General features: G+C 37.8%; 1 protein-coding gene across 2 annotated transcripts in view; it reads left to right on the top strand.

The window, feature by feature from the left end:
* Positions 1 to 2,877: 2,877 nt before the first annotated feature.
* LOC114469517 (ubiquitin-associated protein 2-like) overlaps positions 2,878 to 19,753 on the top strand; it is a 40,251-nt gene continuing 23,375 nt past the window's right edge. For both annotated transcript variants that reach the window (XM_028457074.1, XM_028457073.1), the window contains exons 1-9: positions 2,878 to 2,995; positions 9,233 to 9,371; positions 9,460 to 9,537; positions 10,579 to 10,689; positions 10,764 to 10,923; positions 11,050 to 11,127; positions 11,961 to 12,024; positions 12,096 to 12,181; positions 18,288 to 18,340. In XM_028457074.1, the coding sequence (XP_028312875.1) occupies positions 9,276 to 9,371; positions 9,460 to 9,537; positions 10,579 to 10,689; positions 10,764 to 10,923; positions 11,050 to 11,127; positions 11,961 to 12,024; positions 12,096 to 12,181; positions 18,288 to 18,340 (726 nt within the window). In that variant the 5' untranslated portion in view covers positions 2,878 to 2,995; positions 9,233 to 9,275. The remainder of the gene's footprint in view (positions 2,996 to 9,232; positions 9,372 to 9,459; positions 9,538 to 10,578; positions 10,690 to 10,763; positions 10,924 to 11,049; positions 11,128 to 11,960; positions 12,025 to 12,095; positions 12,182 to 18,287; positions 18,341 to 19,753) is intronic.

Raw genomic sequence — 19,753 nt, 5'->3', positions numbered from 1 at the left:
TTTGAATAAAATTGAACTAGTGAAATGTTTTAGGTATCATCTTTATTTAAAGCTCAGTCTCAAAATTGCACATTAGGTGTTTTGCATTTATCTCTTCCATTAACTCTGAAGAAGTTTCCTAATCAGAACTAAAGACATAAACTGAACCAAATAAATTGCTACTAAATGCTTCTTTTAAATTATTTTGGGGGTGAGTTATGAAATGTAATTAAACTGTAGTTTTTGCTGATTATTCAACAACTTGTGAAGTATTTAAATAGGAGATTGTGTCTTTTATGTCACTCTGATGGGGTTCTCAAACATTTTACCTTTTTCAGTGTTTTGTTCATGCAACTTCATGTATAGGCTACAGCTAAAAGTATTGGAGTAAAAATGTTTACCTTCTCAACATTTTGATAAACCAATAGCATCCTCTCCAAGGTCATTTTTTGATAAGACAAGATAAGATAGTACTTTTGTAACGCCACAATTGGGAAATGTGGAATATTATGACAACATTTTAATATTTGACACAGCTATTTTTTTTTTAAGGATAACCTTGAAATGTGACTGTCAGAGGTTTAAAGACTTGATAACTTTCCTTTCTTTGTCTATTTTCCCACCATCTAGTCTTACATTGACAATTGAACTGTGTATAATCTAGGTGTTCTCAGCCTTGGGGTCAGGACTCTATTTTGGGTCGCGAGACACTGGGAGGGGGTCGCCAGATGCCTTCAAGACACTAGAACTATTTCTTGAAACATTTGAGCCCATTTTTGCTCTTTTTTACCCTTTTTCTGCCACTACACCAAACTTGCCATATTTTAACCTTTTTTCATCACTTTTTCTTGCTATATTTTTGCTCCTTTTAATGCATTTTTCTACATTTCTGACACTTCTTAATCAAATTTCAATGCCTTTTCTGCACATGTAACTTCTTAACACAGATTACAAATGAATATCATCAATAATGGCCAAAAGATTAAAAAATATTACTCAATATATAGTTAACACAGATCAATGTGGTTTCATTCCAGGTAGGTTATTAGCAGATAACATAAGACGAACTATAGATTTTATTGACTATGTTCAAAAACAAGATGCTGATCTGAGTTAAACAAAGATTTACATCTATCTATCTTCTATCTATAAAGCAAGGAACCTCGGTCTGTGTGTCTGTGTGTGTCTGTTCCTCAAATATCTCTGCAAATCAAGCTCCAATTGACCTGAGACTTTCAACATGGCCGCTGCTTGGTTGAAGGGTGTGCAACGTCGGATTTGTTTGGACTGTAATGATACCATTCATTAATTATTTCATAAAATTGTTTTAAATGCAGCTTAACAGAACAGCTTAATGTTGACAGGTAGTCATAAATATTTACTAGCACGTGTCCTCAGTGAGCAACGTTTGTAACTAAGGTGAGTAATAATAATAAAAAATTGCGTGTGTGTATGCGTGCGTGCGTGCGTGCGTGTGTGTGTGTGTGATTCAGAATTATATTTACATTAGTAATTGAGTGTTTAAAATGTCACTTTAAAGAGAATTTAACTTTTATTCTGAATTAAAGAGGAATTTATGCTCCCATGTAAACCATCCATGAAAAAGCTACTTAACCTCCCACTTTTTTATAGCAAGACATGACTTCCTACGGGCACTGCACTAGTTTTTAAGATGACTATATACTACGGCGCAAATAATACAAAACTTCCTGGATAACAGTGGATATTATTCAGATAAATAAATGAATGTGGTTATCACAGATTCATAGAACAATGGATCATCATTTTGCTGAATTTATAGATGGGCCCCAAAAAGCTCTCCCCTTTATTCCCCCTTATAGATGGCCCTGTCTCCATATGACTGTCCTTCAATGTTCATGTCTGTGTTCAAACACCTTCAGGTACATTGGGGGTCTCTGGAACCTTTATTTTGGGGGTTGCAGGGCTGAAAATGTTGGGAAACACTGGTCTAATCTACATTTTTTGCACATGCATCATAATGAAGCCTCACACTTTAATGCTTCATGTTTGTGGAGTTTAATATAAATACAAGGTGTCCTACAGTCCTACCTCTGGAGGTGTAAAGAGTACTGATCCTACTCAAGTAGAAGTACTAATTACTTGATAGAAATTGTACTCAAGTACAATTAAGTCATACATAAAATACTCAAGTACAAGTAAAAAGTAGCTAAATTAAATACTATTCAAAGTAAAAGTTAGTTACTTTCACCCCATGTTTATTTTCGGTAATAAATCTTTCCACGGTTCCCTTGCATACAGTAAACATCTCATGTATAAACTTGAAAAGAAAGAGACCAAATCATGCACAATTGGAACTTAATTTATTTTCCACAAAGGCATCTGTATAAAATAAAAGGTTTGTCAAAATGTGCAATTCCTATAAAAAAAATAAAATAACACCGATTAATTCAATTCGAAAAAAATTTAAAAATATCCGGCTCTATAGCTACATTCATGAAATCTAAAGCTGAGAAAATAACCAGAATTCAATGCTGTTTTGGTGCGGTGCGTTACGTTTAATCTGATTGGTCGGCTATGATGTGATGCATTTGATTGTTGCCTGGTCATTTCAATTTTTGTAGTTTCACAATGTTCGTTGATCATTTCAAGACAAAATAATAATTTACTCAGTAACAGTTGGGTGTAGAAATGTAATATATTACTTTAGTTCTTTCAAAATGTACTTAAGTACAAGTAAAATGACTGATTTAGAAATATACTGAAAGTACCCATACAAGCAACTAAATTACAGTAACGTGAGTGTTTGTATTTAGTTACTTTCACCTCTGCCTATCTCTTATTTTGTATTTATGCTATTTCTGTTGTGACAGGAAGCGCGTTGTCAGCGGGAGCGCGCACGCCCCGTCAACGTCATTAGACCATGTGATCAGTTCACCTTAATTTGATTGGTCGTCTAAACCTCAACACTGAACAGCCGCGCAGTGAGTCACGTGACAGCATCTGCTGCTGTTGGCTGAGCGGAGCGTGTTAGCAGGTAAAGAATGACACTACCGCTCTTCTATTTTTACACATAAGAGTGACGGGAGCACACATGGTTCTCTAATAATATTATTTAGAGCAGATTTAGGCAGAAGGAATGGCTTAATTTTGGTTAATTATTTGTTATATTCGGTGGTTTACCGACTCGTTTACTTGCTAGCTTAGCCGTATTGTGAGCGATGCATTGTATGTGGACGGCCTGATTTACACGCTGGTGTCCCGGTGCAACTGGTCATCGTTTTAGAAAGTGACCAACTTCCTACTGCGTTAGTGTCAAAATTTTGGTTTGAACGCTTAGAAATAATCGGAGATTAGCCGTTTAATATATAGTTTTGGGTATAATTATTTATTGAAAAGATAGAAAGGCACCTATATATATTTTTTTCAGTATCTACATGAAAACAACCGCCAAACAACGTGTTTATTAGCGACGCAGTTTGTGGGCTGTCATGATTTAAAACGGTCATGAGTTAATCTGAAACACCATCCAGCCCAGCATGCTACTGACATCGCCCGTTTTGCCTGAAATATTAATTTATACGTATGAAACCTCGCATTTGCTTAAGGACACAATAGCGAATATTGGTGTTCTGATTAGGAAATACTCCACCCTGGTTTAGTTGTTTGTTTTTCAGCTGTTAGCTCGTTGCTAACTATGCTACCAACGTTAGCATCGCCACACAAAGAAGCTCCCCGACGCGTCTGTCTGTCACACTTGTTTACTTTGTTGTGTCTCATCGCGAATGTTCTCTTTGGAACAGCCGGTTTTTTTCTGTAAAGGTTTACCCCGTCGTGTTTTAGCGGTGTTGGGGCGTCAGTTTATGCCTGAAATGTGTAACTTTAATGAGTTCCTGTCTTGATCCAAACAAAGAGCAGATGCTAAATGTAGCCTAGCACCCTGTCCCTCAAATAGCTTCTGTTTGTTGTTGGCATGAAACACGATTTTTTGTCTACGTTCACAAAGTATAAATAAGACCAACTTTACTTGACAGTCAACAGAAAAGCATGTTCTCTAATTAAACTTATATTTTTATCTGTCAGATTAATCCATCTGTCCAAATCCATCATTAGAATATATGTCAACACACTTACAATCATAATGAATAATGAGTTGTCAACGTTTTAAATGCAAATGTGTAGGGGAATGGTGCAAATCACTAGTGTTTTTGAGTGTAAGAGGGAGGTTCGTAAGATGACACCAGGACAGTCCCCTCATGGGCTGCTAAATTTAACTGGGGTTGTGGGGAGTGACAGATGGGGGTGTTATGGTCTTACAAGGCATACTGTGAATCTCAGCCTGTACCGTTTATTACACTGCTAGTAGAGCTGCAACTAACAATTATTTTTGTAGTCGATTAATCTATCGATTACTTTTCCGATTAGTCACATTTATTTTTCTGTTTTGAAGCACATTTAACTACTTTTTGAGCGCACCTGCTTAAATCCATCCACCTGTGAACTAGAGCTGGGCAATATATCGTGATTCCAGATATATCGAGTGTTCTATTTTGGCGGTATAGAAAATGATAATATTGCCTATATCGAGATATAGCTATATTTTTCAACTTGTTTTTATTTATACAATCACATCATACAAGTATTTAATATTATTAATAGAGTGCAGTCAAACTGTCTTTTTTTACAATTATACTACTTTAACATATTTCTGAGATATATATTTTTATAGCTCATTTTGTATTAAAATACTCGTTTTAGGAATCACTGCTTTTGCTTATTCGCAGATCATGAGAGCACAATTAAGTGGATTTCTAAGTGCGTCCATACCTTCCCTTAAACAAGCCATATTACAGAACTCACTCACACATGCTGTCCCTTAGAGGAGAAAAAGACTAACGTGGCACACATCTTACAGCTGTTTAGTAAATATGCTTGTGTGGCATTTTTCATTAGCAAATTTGACCCATAATAGTCTTTCTGGTAAGACTGTATAGTAGGGATGTAACGATTCACTCAACTCCCGATACGATACAATTCACAATACTGGGTTCACGATAAGATTCTCTCACGATTTATTTTACAAAATGGGACTCTAGACAAATTTGTTTTTTGGGAAAAAAACTAGAAAATACTGTATTATTTTCCTTTTATTTTTCATTGTCAAAAGAAGTCCTTGATAAACTATTCAAAACAATGTAATTTAACTAAAAATGAATCTTGAATGAAATAAATAGAGGAATAATACAAATGAAAATGAAGCCTATTAATTTAAATTCTGGTTCTATAATAAATAATGCAAAACTGCATAATAGTTCTTTTTCTTTTTAAAAGTGCAACTGAAAATGCATTTTGTGCCTTAACAATTGGACTTTAAAAAAAAAAAATCGTCATTTCACTGATTTACGTCATATTTTTTTGGACCAGCAGAGGGCGCTGGTAACACAGTGGTCGGTTGGCATGCAGATATCTTGCAGTGAAGAAGAGAAGCTATGCTAGCAGACAGAGCTAATAGAAAAACGTGACTTTGACAGATATTCAAGTAATATTACAGATATTCTTTCGGTGCTAAAGGGGTAATGAATCATTTATTAACATATTTAGGAGTAGAAGGCCTACACTTGTGGATAGCGCTCTCTGCTGGTTAAAAAAAGTATTGCGATTCAATTTTCAGAAAATCGATATCAACCGTGATACCTATGAATCGATTTTTAACTGCCTTACGATTAATCGTTACATCCCTACTGTATAGAGTTAAAAATATTGAGATTAATATTGTGCATTGCCATTTTGAAAAAAATATTGAGATATGAGTTTTGGTCCATATACTCCAGCCCTACTGTGAACGTGTCCTTGTTTTACACAGAGGAATTAAAACAATGACATATATTCATTGTGTAGTTTATTTAACGCATAGAATATCACTGAAATCACAATAAAATCATGAATAAATTAAATATCACAAACTTAAAGTGTAAGTTATCTTGAACAAAGTAGTAGTAGTAAACGCAGTGTGAATAAGTAACTTTAAAAAGCTGGAGCAAATTTGCCTGTAGATTATGGAGGCAATGAGGTTTAAACCAATCACAGAGCTGCTTTGACTTAAACCAAGTCCATAAATAATAAAAAACATCTTGTTTGAAAGAATCCTTACAAGTTAAGAAATGTCTAATTAATGTTATCCAAATGATACAGTTGACAATAAATTAAAGAGGTTTACTGTTCAGAATAAACACTAGTATCATCAGTAGGCAGGAAAAAAAAAAGTATTTCAAAGCGAGTAAGGGCTGGGATACACTATGCAATTTTTTTCAATCCTTGCCCTCAGCTCCAGCTCAAACTGTGCGACTCAGACGCAGAGCCCGAATGTACGCAGCTCACGATGCATGTTCTCACACTGTATGGACCGACACTCTGACACGATCTGACTGCTCACACTGTACATCCATACACGACATGTTGGGGTCTTGTTTCTGGAAATGCAACTTACAAATTAGAAGAAGAACAATGAAGTGTCGCCATTAAAACACACGAAGAAGAAAAACCCGAAAGTGTAGAGACACGAGCAAATCTCAGCAAAAGAGCTTTAAAAAAGAAAAGACGGCAATGTGATGGACCAGGAGCTGGCTGGACAGATGTGGGCAGTACAGTCTGTCAATTTTACAGCGGTCCCACGGTGTTCGCGCATGCGCAATGTGAGCGTTTACGGTAAGCCGGACCGTGGCACTGCTTCAACTGTGCGATGAGCTCACGAGGGGCCACCCTACGATTGCTGATCAGAGCTGGTCGTGAGGTGTTAATCGCTTCTCGTGACACCATGTATACTACACGATGCACGACACACGATCTAGCAGAGACTCGCACGATCCCACAAAATAGCCGCACAAGTCAAAAATCGGCTCAAAATGGGCCAAAAATCGCACGGTGTATGCCTGCCTTAAGTCACTAATTCACTGATGAGTGCAGCTAAAATGCTTTCAGACGTACACATTAGGGATAGGAATCAAAAACCGTAATCCAATTCCTAGGAATCGTTTGTTTGCTTACCTGTCAACTCCGCTTATCTTTTTGCGACGTAAGAGGAACCCTCTTACGTCGCAAATACGTGATGACGTCACACGCAAGCAGCTTGTTGTCTAAACCATAGACTAGTGGCTCCGTATTTAGGAGTCATTGATGATTTGCATAGTTCTTTTGCAGTTCAGACAGTGTTTGAAGCGGCCAGGACGGGAGGGGGGCGGACGGTGCACCTGATGAGCAGTCCCCCCGGAAACATTTCCCCAATAAAAAAAACGTTCTGGTGACGGCGTTTCATGCTGATTTTATTTCCGTGTTCAACAATAAGTTCTATTTTCATTGGTCGATTTCGTGATTTCGTCCGTGATTCCGTTAACATGGATTTTATAGGGCTCTACATATTCCAAAGAGTGGAACAAGAAGTCCAACTATTTAGAAACAATCCCCCCATCCCAACCAAAGATAGCACCACCCTCTAGTGGTGGATGAAACAGGACACATTGCCAATGGAGTCAGCTTTAGCTGAGAAATATGTTCAAGAATCCTCAACATCTTCTGAAAGGGTGTTGGAGCTGGAGACACCCTAAGTCCAGAACCAAAGTCTCTTATATTACTCATATCAAGTGAAAACAATCTATACCTGCCTTACCTGGTGGATTATAAGAGAGACCGGTGATCTCTGCAGGAAATTAAAGAGACAAAGATAAGATAATAAAGAGTTAAAGCAAACAAATCAATTTGTAATATTTTATTCCCTCACCCAATGATAATTGTTAAGGAATCGAATTGATGAGCAGTATCAATAATGGAATCAGAATTGCTAGATTTCAATCAATTCCCATCCTTTTTTTCCTTTTTGTTTTTCCATCAGCCTTAGCCGATGACCGATACGGACTTCCGATATTTGGAGCCGATACTACTTTTGCTCCCTCAATATACATCATAAAAATTACACAATGATGATAACAAATGGTAAAAGTCTCAATTTTTTTTAAAAAAAGGAACATTTATTGAAATTAACCCTCTGGATTAAAGGAAATACTTAACAGTCATATTTGGGAGGTTCTCCTGAAAAAAATGATACCAAACATGCAAGGTTTATGGATTTCCTTATATGAAATATAAAGGTAAAATCAAACACAATGGGAAAAAAACTGCCAAAACGTCTTAGGCCCCAGAGGGTTAACAAAGGTGAGGTAGAACAACACCAAGTAAAAAATATTTAACAAATAATAAACGGGATGTAGAACAAAAACAAAAAAAAAATAGTGAGACATCTCACGAAATATTCTGAAAGAGAACTGTTTGTCTTTGCCCTGAAAATAGCTTTGACTAAAGTTGGCCTGACTGAAGATATATTTTATTAACAGGATTATTGAGTATAAAGATATATAATTATAGTGTTGAACACACAAAGAAACCATTAATAATTGTCCATTCCAACACAACCCCAGAACATAAATTAACAGAGGAAAATAATGTGATGCGCATTAAGCAACAAACTGTTCAAGTTTCTGTTTTACGTTGCATCAACATTAATGCAGCGCTGCGTGAGAAGCAGAGAAAGAGAAACGCATGCACATGCCAAACCTCTGGCCAGCTGCACATTAACTACAACCATGACACAACGACCCACGGAACAACAGCGAAGTTAAACAGTTAAAAGATGCTTTGAAAGTTTAAAACCTGCCATTGGGGTTGAAGAGCTTGCTTCACGCTCTGCTAGTGGGGGGAGGGGCTCTGCACTCTTCTCTCTGCAGCTTGTCTCCAGCAACACGGAGCAGCCACTCTGTTAATAAAGTGGATTGGCGAATGCAGCAAAATCGGCCGATACACGCAAAAATCGGCTGATTTAATTGTCCGGCCGCTGTATCAGTCGATCACTAGTACGCACAGGCATAGTAATACCTATTCTTAATTAATACCTGTTTGAATCTCAGACTGTCAGCTAACAAACAAACACAACACTGCCTTAGCTGCCCTCGAAGTCAATGTAAGGTACTGCAGCAGAAAGAAAGTCAGAAAGGGCCTCCAACTGGATTTATCATGGATTTACAACATTAAACGACACGTCGATGATACAAAACCCTTTTCAACAAATTTTTGGTAGTCGACATTATCGATTATGTCGACTAATCATTGCAGCTGTAACTGGAAGGCAACATTTTTTTATCACGCGGCAGTTTTTTTGATAAGGAAATAGTGTAAAATATAGTGTTTAATCCACTCACTGTGTTTTTACTCTGCCTTCCTCCTACAGATTTTTCTATTTTGTACATACCTTGTTTTTGTATATACTGTATATGATGACTTCAGTGGTCAACAATCAAATCCGGGGGAGTCGGGAAAGGACGATACCCACTACCACACAAACAACACAGCCACAAAAACAGATACAGGTGAGAAGCAACGCTGGAAGATTTGCTCTGCAGCTCCTTCTTTCTTTTCCCTCCTATGTTTTCTTTACTGTATTTTTTTCTTGTCTAGGCTACTGCAGAACAGATTCGTTTGGCCCAAATGATAGATAACAAATCTGATGCTGACTATGAAGACAAGGTCAAACAGGTAACTTTCAAGCAAAGCTTTTAATTGTCTTAAGTTTTCTGTTGGTTTTCTGTGAATGGACCACAACCAGTAAAACAGCAGATTTACTTAGCCTCACTGACATCAGGTTAGGATGTATCAGTTAAGATAACTTTTTTTTTTTTGTTTTTTTTGATGTCCCAATACCATGTCTGATATAAAGTTCTGTACTTGTGAAAAATACTATTCTGCAGTCTGGTACCCCAGGTGTTGTTTTAACTAGGAGGAAATTGCTTTTTATCTAATAAATAGGCAGTGTTTGGGTAAAAACAAGCAGATTTGTTTATATTTGACTAAAGAATAAACAATAGTGCAAAAATTGTTTCTTTTCAAGAGCACATTCGTCAAACTCATTGCCCGGGGCGGGGGCCAAATCTGGCCCTTTGGAGCATCCAATTCGGCCCGCTGGAGAAAGCAGAAAACATGTTTCATTGTGTAAATAAAACTCAACAATATTTGCAGGGGCTCACAGTTTTCCCGTTGCTTATATTGCATGATTGCAGTCATTGTTAATGTTAAACAGTTGAAAAAAACTTAAAATTCTTACAAAATCTTTGAATTTTTCTCAAGTTGTGACAATTTTTCCCTTAACTTAATAGAAATTTAAAGTGAAGATCCTGTTGCGACTGATATCAATCACATGTTGCTTGGATATGATCAGTTTCTTACATATTTTGTATTTTATTTATACGCGGAAGTGCACACTAGGGCACAATAATGTTGAAATCACTCGTTTTCCCACATAAAATGTGTGGTTCACTTTAGATCAAACTGCACCAAATATGGCCCCTGAAATAAAATGAGTTCGACATTCCTGTTCTAGAGAATCATAACCGCTGTATTTGCATTAATGGATACTGGCATTAGTACTCTACATTGGTGAGTACGCAAATCTTAGTACTCGTACTTGTTCTGGGCAAAAGTGGTATCAGGGCATCTCTAGTTTATATGGACTTGTATTCTTTTATATATTATGCCAATTGCTTCTTTTTTAACATATTGATGTTGTGTTTCTACTCAAAGTTGATTGAGGTGTCTGGAAAGACTCAAGATGAGTGCATGGTTGCCCTCCACGACTGGAGCGGAGATGTAAACAGAGCCATCAATTTTCTGCTGGAAAGCACCTCTGAGACTGTAAGCCAAATTCATATAGATATCCTTTTTGTACGGTATGTATACATTAATTAACTTGTGTCGATCTTTATCAGACGTCCTGGGAGACGGTTGGGAAGAAGCGGAGCCTTGGTAAGGAAGGAGGATCCTCGGATGTGAAAGAGACCAGAGAGAAGAGAGGAGGTGATAAAGAGGGGAGTCGTGGGCGTGGAGGATCCAGCAGAAGGGGCCGAGGCACTAGCCGAGGGCGGGAAGGTGAGATACTGCTAAAGATGATTTTAATGTTTGGGTCTGTGCTTTGTTCGCTGCATAGAGATGGGTCTATTTCAGTGTTTGCACCTATAATGTCTAATTCTATCCTTATTTGCTGTTTTGCTGTAGGTCGGTTAGAAGAGAATGGATTTGACGGTGTTCCTGGAGAGCGAGGATCAGACCGTGGACGCCGTGGTCGAGGCAGAGGTGCGCACGACTGACTTCAAGACCTTTTAATAGCTTTCTTTTTTTATTCCAATGTTTAGTTCATAACTAACTGGGGAAAGTTAGATTCTAATACAATTCACAAAATATGTGCATTGACCGTAGTTCGTAAATCAGAGCCAATTCATTGAAAAAAAAAATCCCAAGGCAAACCACCAACCGACAAATGTTAAAAAATAAAACTTTGTCGCCTATATTAACAATGTAGTCATTTTCATCAAATAGTCTTGAATAGAATCAAATAAACAAAGAAATGTTTTATGCTCTTTCATATTTCTTCTTCCTAATAAAAAGCAAATAATATTTATTTTTTCAAATTTTTAAAAATAATATACATTCATTCTTATCAAAGTGTCTTTTTTTACATTGTACCATTTTATATATATGTTTAAATTTATTATTAGTAAATACATTTATAACACATATTTGGAATTCAATTTTGTTCTGTGTTGAGTGTTAGTTTTCAGACCAATTAGGTGAAATAAAATAATTTTACTCCGTGGGAACAGTGGTTGGAAAACCCTCCTGTAAACACCAAAAATTCCTGACAAATCAGAATCGGAAATTCCATTTTTATATTTAAGTTTTACGTTCTGTTACTGTCTGACATGATTATACCATACTGCTCAAAACACCTCCTTGATTTTGTTTATGCAATAAATGATTGGGAAAATTTTTCAGTGTCTTTTAAAATTAAGGCTAAACCAAGTGTCTTCTTTAATATTTTGCTATGAACTAGCAACTGCCTTATTTAAAAAGGCCCAAAAAACAGCTGTGGGTGAGCAGTAACGATTTGTCATTGTGTTTTCCTTCAGGGACAGGTGGACAGGGGCGAGGAAGAGCAGCTGCTGGTAATAGGTTCTCTTCACAGGGCATGGGGTAAGAGTAAAAAATTAAAGGAGAGGAGAATGAGAACAGTGTGAGCTCAGTCTTTTTCTTTTCCTTTTCAGCACGTTTAATCCTTCTGACTACTCTGCAAACGCGGGAGCTCGACAGGAAGCATGGGAAGGTGATGGAGACGGGCCTGAAAGAACTGGTACGGAGCTAAAGAATCTTGGTTTGATTTCATTTACCTGTAATAAGATAGGACTTTTCCACCAGATTGATATAATATTTTTAAGGATGGGAAGATGTCGCAATATTAAAACATAACACGAGGTGTGTGGAGGGCACAAGTGGTGTGGATGGGGTGGTCAGATTAATAATAATCCACACAAATTACTACACACCAGTTTAGTATGATTTGTTTTTATTTTTTACATTCCTTTAGATTGTATTGTATTGTATTGGTTTATTTGAAAGGGGACAGTGCAATTTCATATAACCTATGAACAAACATGGTTAAAAAAAGCCAGATTTAGCCAGGAGGCTATTTTTCATTTGTAGTCCCCTGGCCAAGATGTAAAAAGGCAATAAAATACAAGCATGACAATACATGTACAAGTCAATAACAACAATGACAGTACCAGTTACAATATTAAAACACACAAAAAACCTGTTAGAATATTAAAACACACAAAAAGCACGTGTTCAAAAGGCTACGTTATCGAGTACAATACAGTGCAGTGCAACATGCTCGACTTTTTATGTTGGCAGACGTACATGTTAATAAGACAAATTTTCAATTTTTTTATAAAGGCCTTGTAAGTGGTTAGCTGTTTAACCTCCTCAGGTATTGAGTTCCACTCAGCAGCGCCCCTAACTGACCAGGCCGAGCGACTGAAAGCACTCCTGCGCAGAGGGATGACACAATCGCCTCTTACAGAGCCTCGAGTGATGCGCTCAGAGCTGTTTCTTTGGCTGACGAACTCTGCCAGAGGAGCTAGGGCCAAGTCATGTGTTATTTTGTATATGAGACTCAAATCCGCAAATCTATGGAGACTGTCCCAATTTTTTTAGGATTGCACAGTGATGATAGTGCCTTGGTTTTCTATCCAAGACTTTAATGGCTTGTTTGTATAATGTTTCCAAAGGTCTTTTTGCACTCTGACTAGCCTGAGACCAACTTGTTAGGCAGTAGTTAAAGTGGCTGAAGATCATGGAATGTAGAAAAATTATTGCAGCTTCAGTTGACATTTCATTTCGGATTGAGCGGAAATTTGCTAGATTAAACTTGATATTTTTACATAATTTGTCAATATGGACTTTAAAGGAGAGGTGAGAATCTATTACTAACCCAAGGTATTTGTATTGATTTGCAATTTGTAATTTTTCTTCAGCAACTAGTATGTCAGGATTAGATGAGGCTCTATTGGTTTTACTAAAAAACATACCTACAGTTTTTGAAGTATTTAGCTGCAGGCAGTTCTCCTGCAGCCAGGAAGTGACAAGAGTCATTGCTTTGGTAAGTTTATCTGCAACAATGTCCTTGGAGCGACCATGAACAAATACAACGGTGTCATCTGCATACATCAAACCTAAGCCTAAGAGACTCAGACTTGCTGTTGTTAATTAATACAGATTGAGTACGATCATTCAGATATGATTCAAACCAGCTCACAGTGTCACGAGAGAAGTTAAATTGTGAGAGCTTAGAAAGTAGAACGGAGTGGTTTACTGTGTCGAAAGCTTTCCTGAGATCTAAGAATACCGCCCCTACTACTCCCCCCTTGTCAAGAGAAAATTTTATTTTCTCAATAAAAAGGCATGTAGCCGTTTCAGTGGAGTGTTTGGATCTGAGGCCAAACTGCATGGTGTGGAAAGAGGGGTAGCTACTGTTTAAGTACTGGACAATCTGCTCAGCCACCCATTTTTCTGCAACTTTGGAAATGGCTGGAAGAATGCTTATGGGTCGGTAGTTATTTAGAGAAGTTGAAACACCAGATTTAAAAACAGGTGTTAAAACACATTTAGATCACCCAATATTATAAGTTCTTTTGCAAGGTTGAGTTGTTTTAATAAAATGTCTAGCTTTTCCTAAAAATCTGCATTGGAAGAAGGTCTATACATAACCACAAGAGTGAAGGACATTTGCTGTGACAAAGTTACATTTAAACCAAGAAATTCCAAATCATTCTCATCTGCAACATGAATTTCATTACAAGGCAAGGCAAGGCAAATTTATTTATATAGCGCATTTCATACTCAAGGCAACTCAATGTGCTTTACATGATAAAACATTCAATTGTTTAAAATCAATAAGAACATTTAAATCAATAAGAACATTTAAAATCATCAGTAAAATCAATTAAAATCATCAGTAAAGTCATCATTACATCAACAACATGACAAAAAATCTCTCTCTCAATCATATGCAGTAGAGAAAAAAAGTGCCTTTATCTTTGATTTAAAAATGTTCACATTGGATGCTGACTTCAGCTCTGCTGGCAGTTTGTTCCACTTCTTTGCAGCATAACAACTAAAAGCAGCATCACCATGTTTACTGTGAACTCTGGGCTCCACTATCTGATCTGTGTCCATAGATCTGAGAGACCTGCTGGGTTCATACCTGACTAACATGTCACTGATATATTCTGGACCAAACCCATTCACAGATTTATACACCAGCAGCAGAACTTTAAAGTCTATTCTGAGGCTGACTGGGAGCCAGTGTAAAGACTTTAAAACTGGAGTAATGTGTTCTGACCTCTTTGTTCTGGTTAAGACCCGAGCTGCAGCGTTCTGAACCAGCTGTAGCTGTTTGATGCTCTTTTGGGGGATTCCTGTCAGAAGACCATTACAATAGTCCAGTCTGCTGGAGATAAAAGCATGGACCAGTTTCTCCTGATCTTTCTGAGTCATTAAACCTTTCACTCTGGAGATGTTCTTTAGGTGGTAGAAGGCTGTTTTTGTGATAGATTTGATCTGACTGCTGAATGTAAGATCTGAGTCAATCAGAACACCAAGGTTTTTGACTTGGTCTTTAGCTTTTAAAGATCGAGACTCAAGATAATTGCTGACAGCAGTCCTCTTTTCCTTGTTACCAAAGACAATCACCTCCGTCTTGTCATGGTTTAGTTGAAGGAAGTTTTCACTCATCCAGCAGTTTACTTTTTCTAAACAGTCACACAACACCTCAATGGGACCATTGTCATCTGGGTTCAGTGATAGATATAGTTGTGTGTCATCTGCATAGCTCTGATAATCAACCTTACAGTTCTGTAAAATTTGTCCTAAAGGAAGCATGTAAAGGTTAAACAGAAGGGGTCCAAGAACAGATCCCTGAGGAACCCCACAGGACATTGGTAATCTGTCAGATTCAAAGTTTCCAATGCTTACAAAATGGCTTCGCTCCTCCAAGTATGACTTAAACCATTGCATTACTTTTCCATTTAGTCCAACCCATGTTTGCAATCTGTGCAACAAAATTGTATGATCTACAGTGTCAAATGCAGCACTTAGATCCAACAGAATGAGAACAGATACTTTTCCTGAATCAGTGTTCAACCTTATGTCATTGATCACTTTGATAAGAGCAGTTTCAGTGCTGTGATGAGAACGAAACCTGACTGAAATTTATCAAATATTTTGTTGAATGTTAAGAATTGACTCAGTTGGTTGAAGACCACCTTCTCAATGATCTTGGCCATGAATGGAAGGTTGCTGATTGGTCTATAGTTAGCCAGTATAGAGGCATCCAGTGTTCTCTTTTTTAACAGCGGTTTCACAGCAGCTACTTTCAGGGATTTTGGTACGGTGCCTGATTGGAATGAGCAGTTAATTATCTGACACAAATCAGTGACAATTGACTTTACAACAGTTTTAAAGAAGTTTGAGGGTATTGTGTCAAGGCAACACGTTGATGGATTCAGCTGCTGAACAGTCTCCTCTATTGTTTTTGGGTTCACTGTAATAAACTCTAACATTGTAGTTGACTCATCCCTCAGTGGTTGAAGCTGTTCAAGCTTTTTGTGATTTTGCTGGTTTGTTCTGATGTTTGACCTTATTGATTGTATTTTTTCATTGAAATATACAGCAAATTCATTGCATTTTCCAGCTGACAGTAATTCAGGGGCTATCTGATCTGGGGGGGTTGTGAGCTTTTCAATTACAGAAAACAACGTGCGAGAGTTGTTGACATTTTTGGCAATAATTTCAGAAAAGTATTGCTGCCTTGCTTTGAACAAGCCATCATTGAATTTTCGCAGACTTATTTTGTACAGTTCTAGATGATAAAAGTGTCCTTGGCATAAATCATGACCCCCCCCTCCCTTTGAACCCTGTCTGTCTTTACGAAGCATTTTATAACCGGGTATAGATATTATTGCGGAGGGTGAGGTTTCATGAAGCCAGGTCTCAGAAAGGCATAGAAAGTCAGTAAGTAGGTGGCGGACTTGATCACTTTTTGACTTGATACTTCGTATATTCAAATGTGCACATAAAATGCCTTTTGGTTTAGATCTTGAGTCCCAAATTAATTTAGAGTTATTCACTGTCTGAAATACCCCGAGTTTCCGGTGTTTTATTATTGCGGGATTTGTCGGTTTCCTGTTTCTAGTGTTGACGTTATTTGCAAGTAGCTTTACGTTTACTGTGCTGTCACTTGTTGCACGGTTCTCAAACTTACAAGGAAGAGAAAGAGAAGATGGGGCTCCGAATTTACTTGCCGTTGTAGAAACAGTCTGACAGCTGGAGGTTAGCGAGTCGGCCGCTCCGGTGAGATCCGTACCAGCTTTCAACCATGCCGTCCCTGCCGTACTATTGCTGCCGCCACTCTTACCAGCTGTTTGTGGACTGTTTACAATGCTCCCCCGCGCCGATTCCAATGAGGAGCCCACGGTACAGTTCAATGAGTGCGATGAACCCCGGTGAAACAGCGCTCCACGGCCATCCCGAAAGGCGTCCTCGTCCAAATATCCATTTGGCGGGGGCATCCCATTCCCGTGCGGTGGAGAGGGCAGAGCTGTGTAGCCAGCAAACTCGCTGCTAATCCCTGATGGATCCGTCCAACCGGTAACCACATCCGCGTCAATCACTGGTCCCGCCGTGCTCGCCGGAGAGTTGGAAGAATCGAGGTAAGTGCTTAGGTCAAACGTGTAGTTTGTAGTAAAAGTGCGTACCTGTAAGTTTCCTGCGATGCTCTTGCTGTTGCTGTGGTTTGATGCGATGCTATGGGGGCTACCTGATGTTGGGCCATTTGTCGGACCGGGGCATTGGTGAATGTCCCCGGACAGCAGAATGCAGATGGGGATTATTAGTGCGAGGCTCTGTTGCGGCTTTAGCGCTGATTTGGTGTGCTTTCTGATTTCGCTGTACAGATGTGGATGAATGAGCCAGGACTTGTCTTCCAAGTCCGAGATGTTTGGTGACTTTGATTGTCACGAAGTCCACTGATATAGGTTTGATGATGCTCTTGGAACTATAAGAGTCATCTAGAATTTGACCAGTATCTGTGTAAAAAAAGGTGTTTGAGAGCAGTGCATAAGCAAAGAGCGCTGCAGCTATACCTGCCACACCCGGCGCCGCCATCTTGCAAATGATCATGACATAAACCAGGGTTGAAAAGGTCATACTCAGAATCAGTCAATAAGTAAATCAATGTGTGTCCAGAGTTAAAGTCAAATAGAAGAAAGGTTTCTTTTCCAGCTATAGTTTTAAAAAAAAAACTTTTCATCCTTTCCAAAAATATTGTATCGTTATTGCGAGCCCATTATCGTCTATCCCACAGGTTCCCAACCATTTTTTTTGTCATGAACCCATTTTTATGATGCAAATTTCTGGCGACCTCACTATTTTTTCTTCTTTTAAAATGTGTTCCAAATAGAGTAGCCAGTATCAATGCACAAAGAGAAAATATGCACAAGCTCAGATATTTTTATACTGCATTTTATTTTAACTAGATTAATATTTGAGAAAGTGAAAGTATAGACTGCAGTTGTTTTTTAATTGTGCGAAATATATTTTTTAAATTAAAATTTGATCGGTTTTTTAGGTAGAAATTTTAAGATATATTTTTAATCATTTTTAAAACATTTTATTACTACTAGACATTTCAGGCAAACCCATTTTATTGCCAGACAACCCCAAGGTTGAAAAACCTTGGTCTATCTTATGGTGAACTGTGCATCATCCCACCCCTAAATAATATATTATTAATATCAATCTGGTGGGAGATATGTATATATAAAAATGAAATTACCAATGGCTGCCTAATACAATATAAAAATGAAGACCAACTGTGCTGCTGTTATTTTTTGTCACAGGAACCTGGGGGGGTAATCTTGAAGACTGGACATCTGAAGACTGGAATGAGGATGTAAGTCCATGCTTTTCGGGAAAAAAATGGGATTTTATGGCAGCGTTAGGAATGGTGCATTGAAATACTACAGTGTATACCGTATATAGTGCATCGCTTACCAAGAATTTTTAACTATTCATAGAAAAATCTGCGTAATAGCTGTACCAGAACATAGGTTGTCCCCTATTGGCTGATTAGGGTGCCCTTTGAACATGCGGGCAGGTGGGATACTCCTTTTGGATCAACGTGTTTTCTAATGAGAAGCCATTTACATAGCAAATCACCACCTCACTGCTCCACGTCTGCATATCTTTCCTTTTACTCCTTTTTATGATCAGTTTTTACTGTAACCAGGCTGATGCGGTAATGTCATACCAGTTATTGTTTCTTACTTAGGGCCCTATAAAATCAGCATTAACGGAATCGTGGGCGGAATCACAGAATCAGCTAATAAAAACGTCGAACCGTGGAAATGGACAAAATCGGCATGAAACGCCCTCACCGTGGTGCAAAGAAATGTTTTTGGGGACCGCTTATTATGTGTGCCGCTCTCTCTCCTCCTGTCCTGGCTACATTAAACTCATCTTAAACCACCACAAGCACCGTCTAAAACAACCCAAATCGTCACTGACTCCTATATACAGAATCTCCAGTGCACGTTAACTTTGCTGTGCCTGTAAAGCTTCGTCCGTGTTTCATGTAGTGCAGCAGCGCTCCGTAAAAACGTGATCAGCTTTAATCCTCTTCACTTGCTCAGTTTTCGAACTGTTATGCCTAACTAAGAATAACTCAGTCTGTGCTGCAATTTAGTTCTTTTTATTCCAGCCCTTTGTCCGTGTCTCGTAGTTACACATTCACAGTCAGCAAGCTACCTCAGTACAACCATTTCAGTGAGAACTTCCGGTTTACAAAATAAAAGTCCGTTAGAATGTAACATTCTAATAACGTTGCTCCAACATCTCATCAGAGCTACAGTAAAATGCATTTTGAAATAATGAATTAATAAAAAATGTACTAATGAAACACAATAATGAAAACAATCAAAGTTTATACTTCATTTATTATTATTATAATTTTTTTAATTAAGCAATGAAAAATGTAATATTTTTTCTATTTAGAGCGAGCATGGCTTATTAGCCAGAACATTGTTTTGTTGTTTTCCTAAAAAAGATTTTGTTTTCTTTTGTTTTTTAACTTCAGTGTGTTGCATGGTGTTACTTTCATCCTGACTATGGGGGACAAAAGTAACAAAGTGCAACATCTAGTCAATGTCAAATTCCACATGAAACAGAAGATAGGATAATTTAAATTAGGTTAATTTAAACTAAGTTCATCAGAACTTAATTAATAAACCTCATCAGATTCAGTAAACCATTGATCCCTGCGAGGAAATCATGTGACATTAATGCTGTTTTCATAGATCTTTATATG

Source organism: Gouania willdenowi, chromosome 9, assembly GCF_900634775.1.
Source record: "Gouania willdenowi chromosome 9, fGouWil2.1, whole genome shotgun sequence".
Lineage (NCBI taxonomy): Eukaryota > Metazoa > Chordata > Actinopteri > Blenniiformes > Gobiesocidae > Gouania > Gouania willdenowi.
Note: the sequence above shows the minus strand (reverse complement) of the source record. Positions and strands in the feature narration are given on the sequence as shown.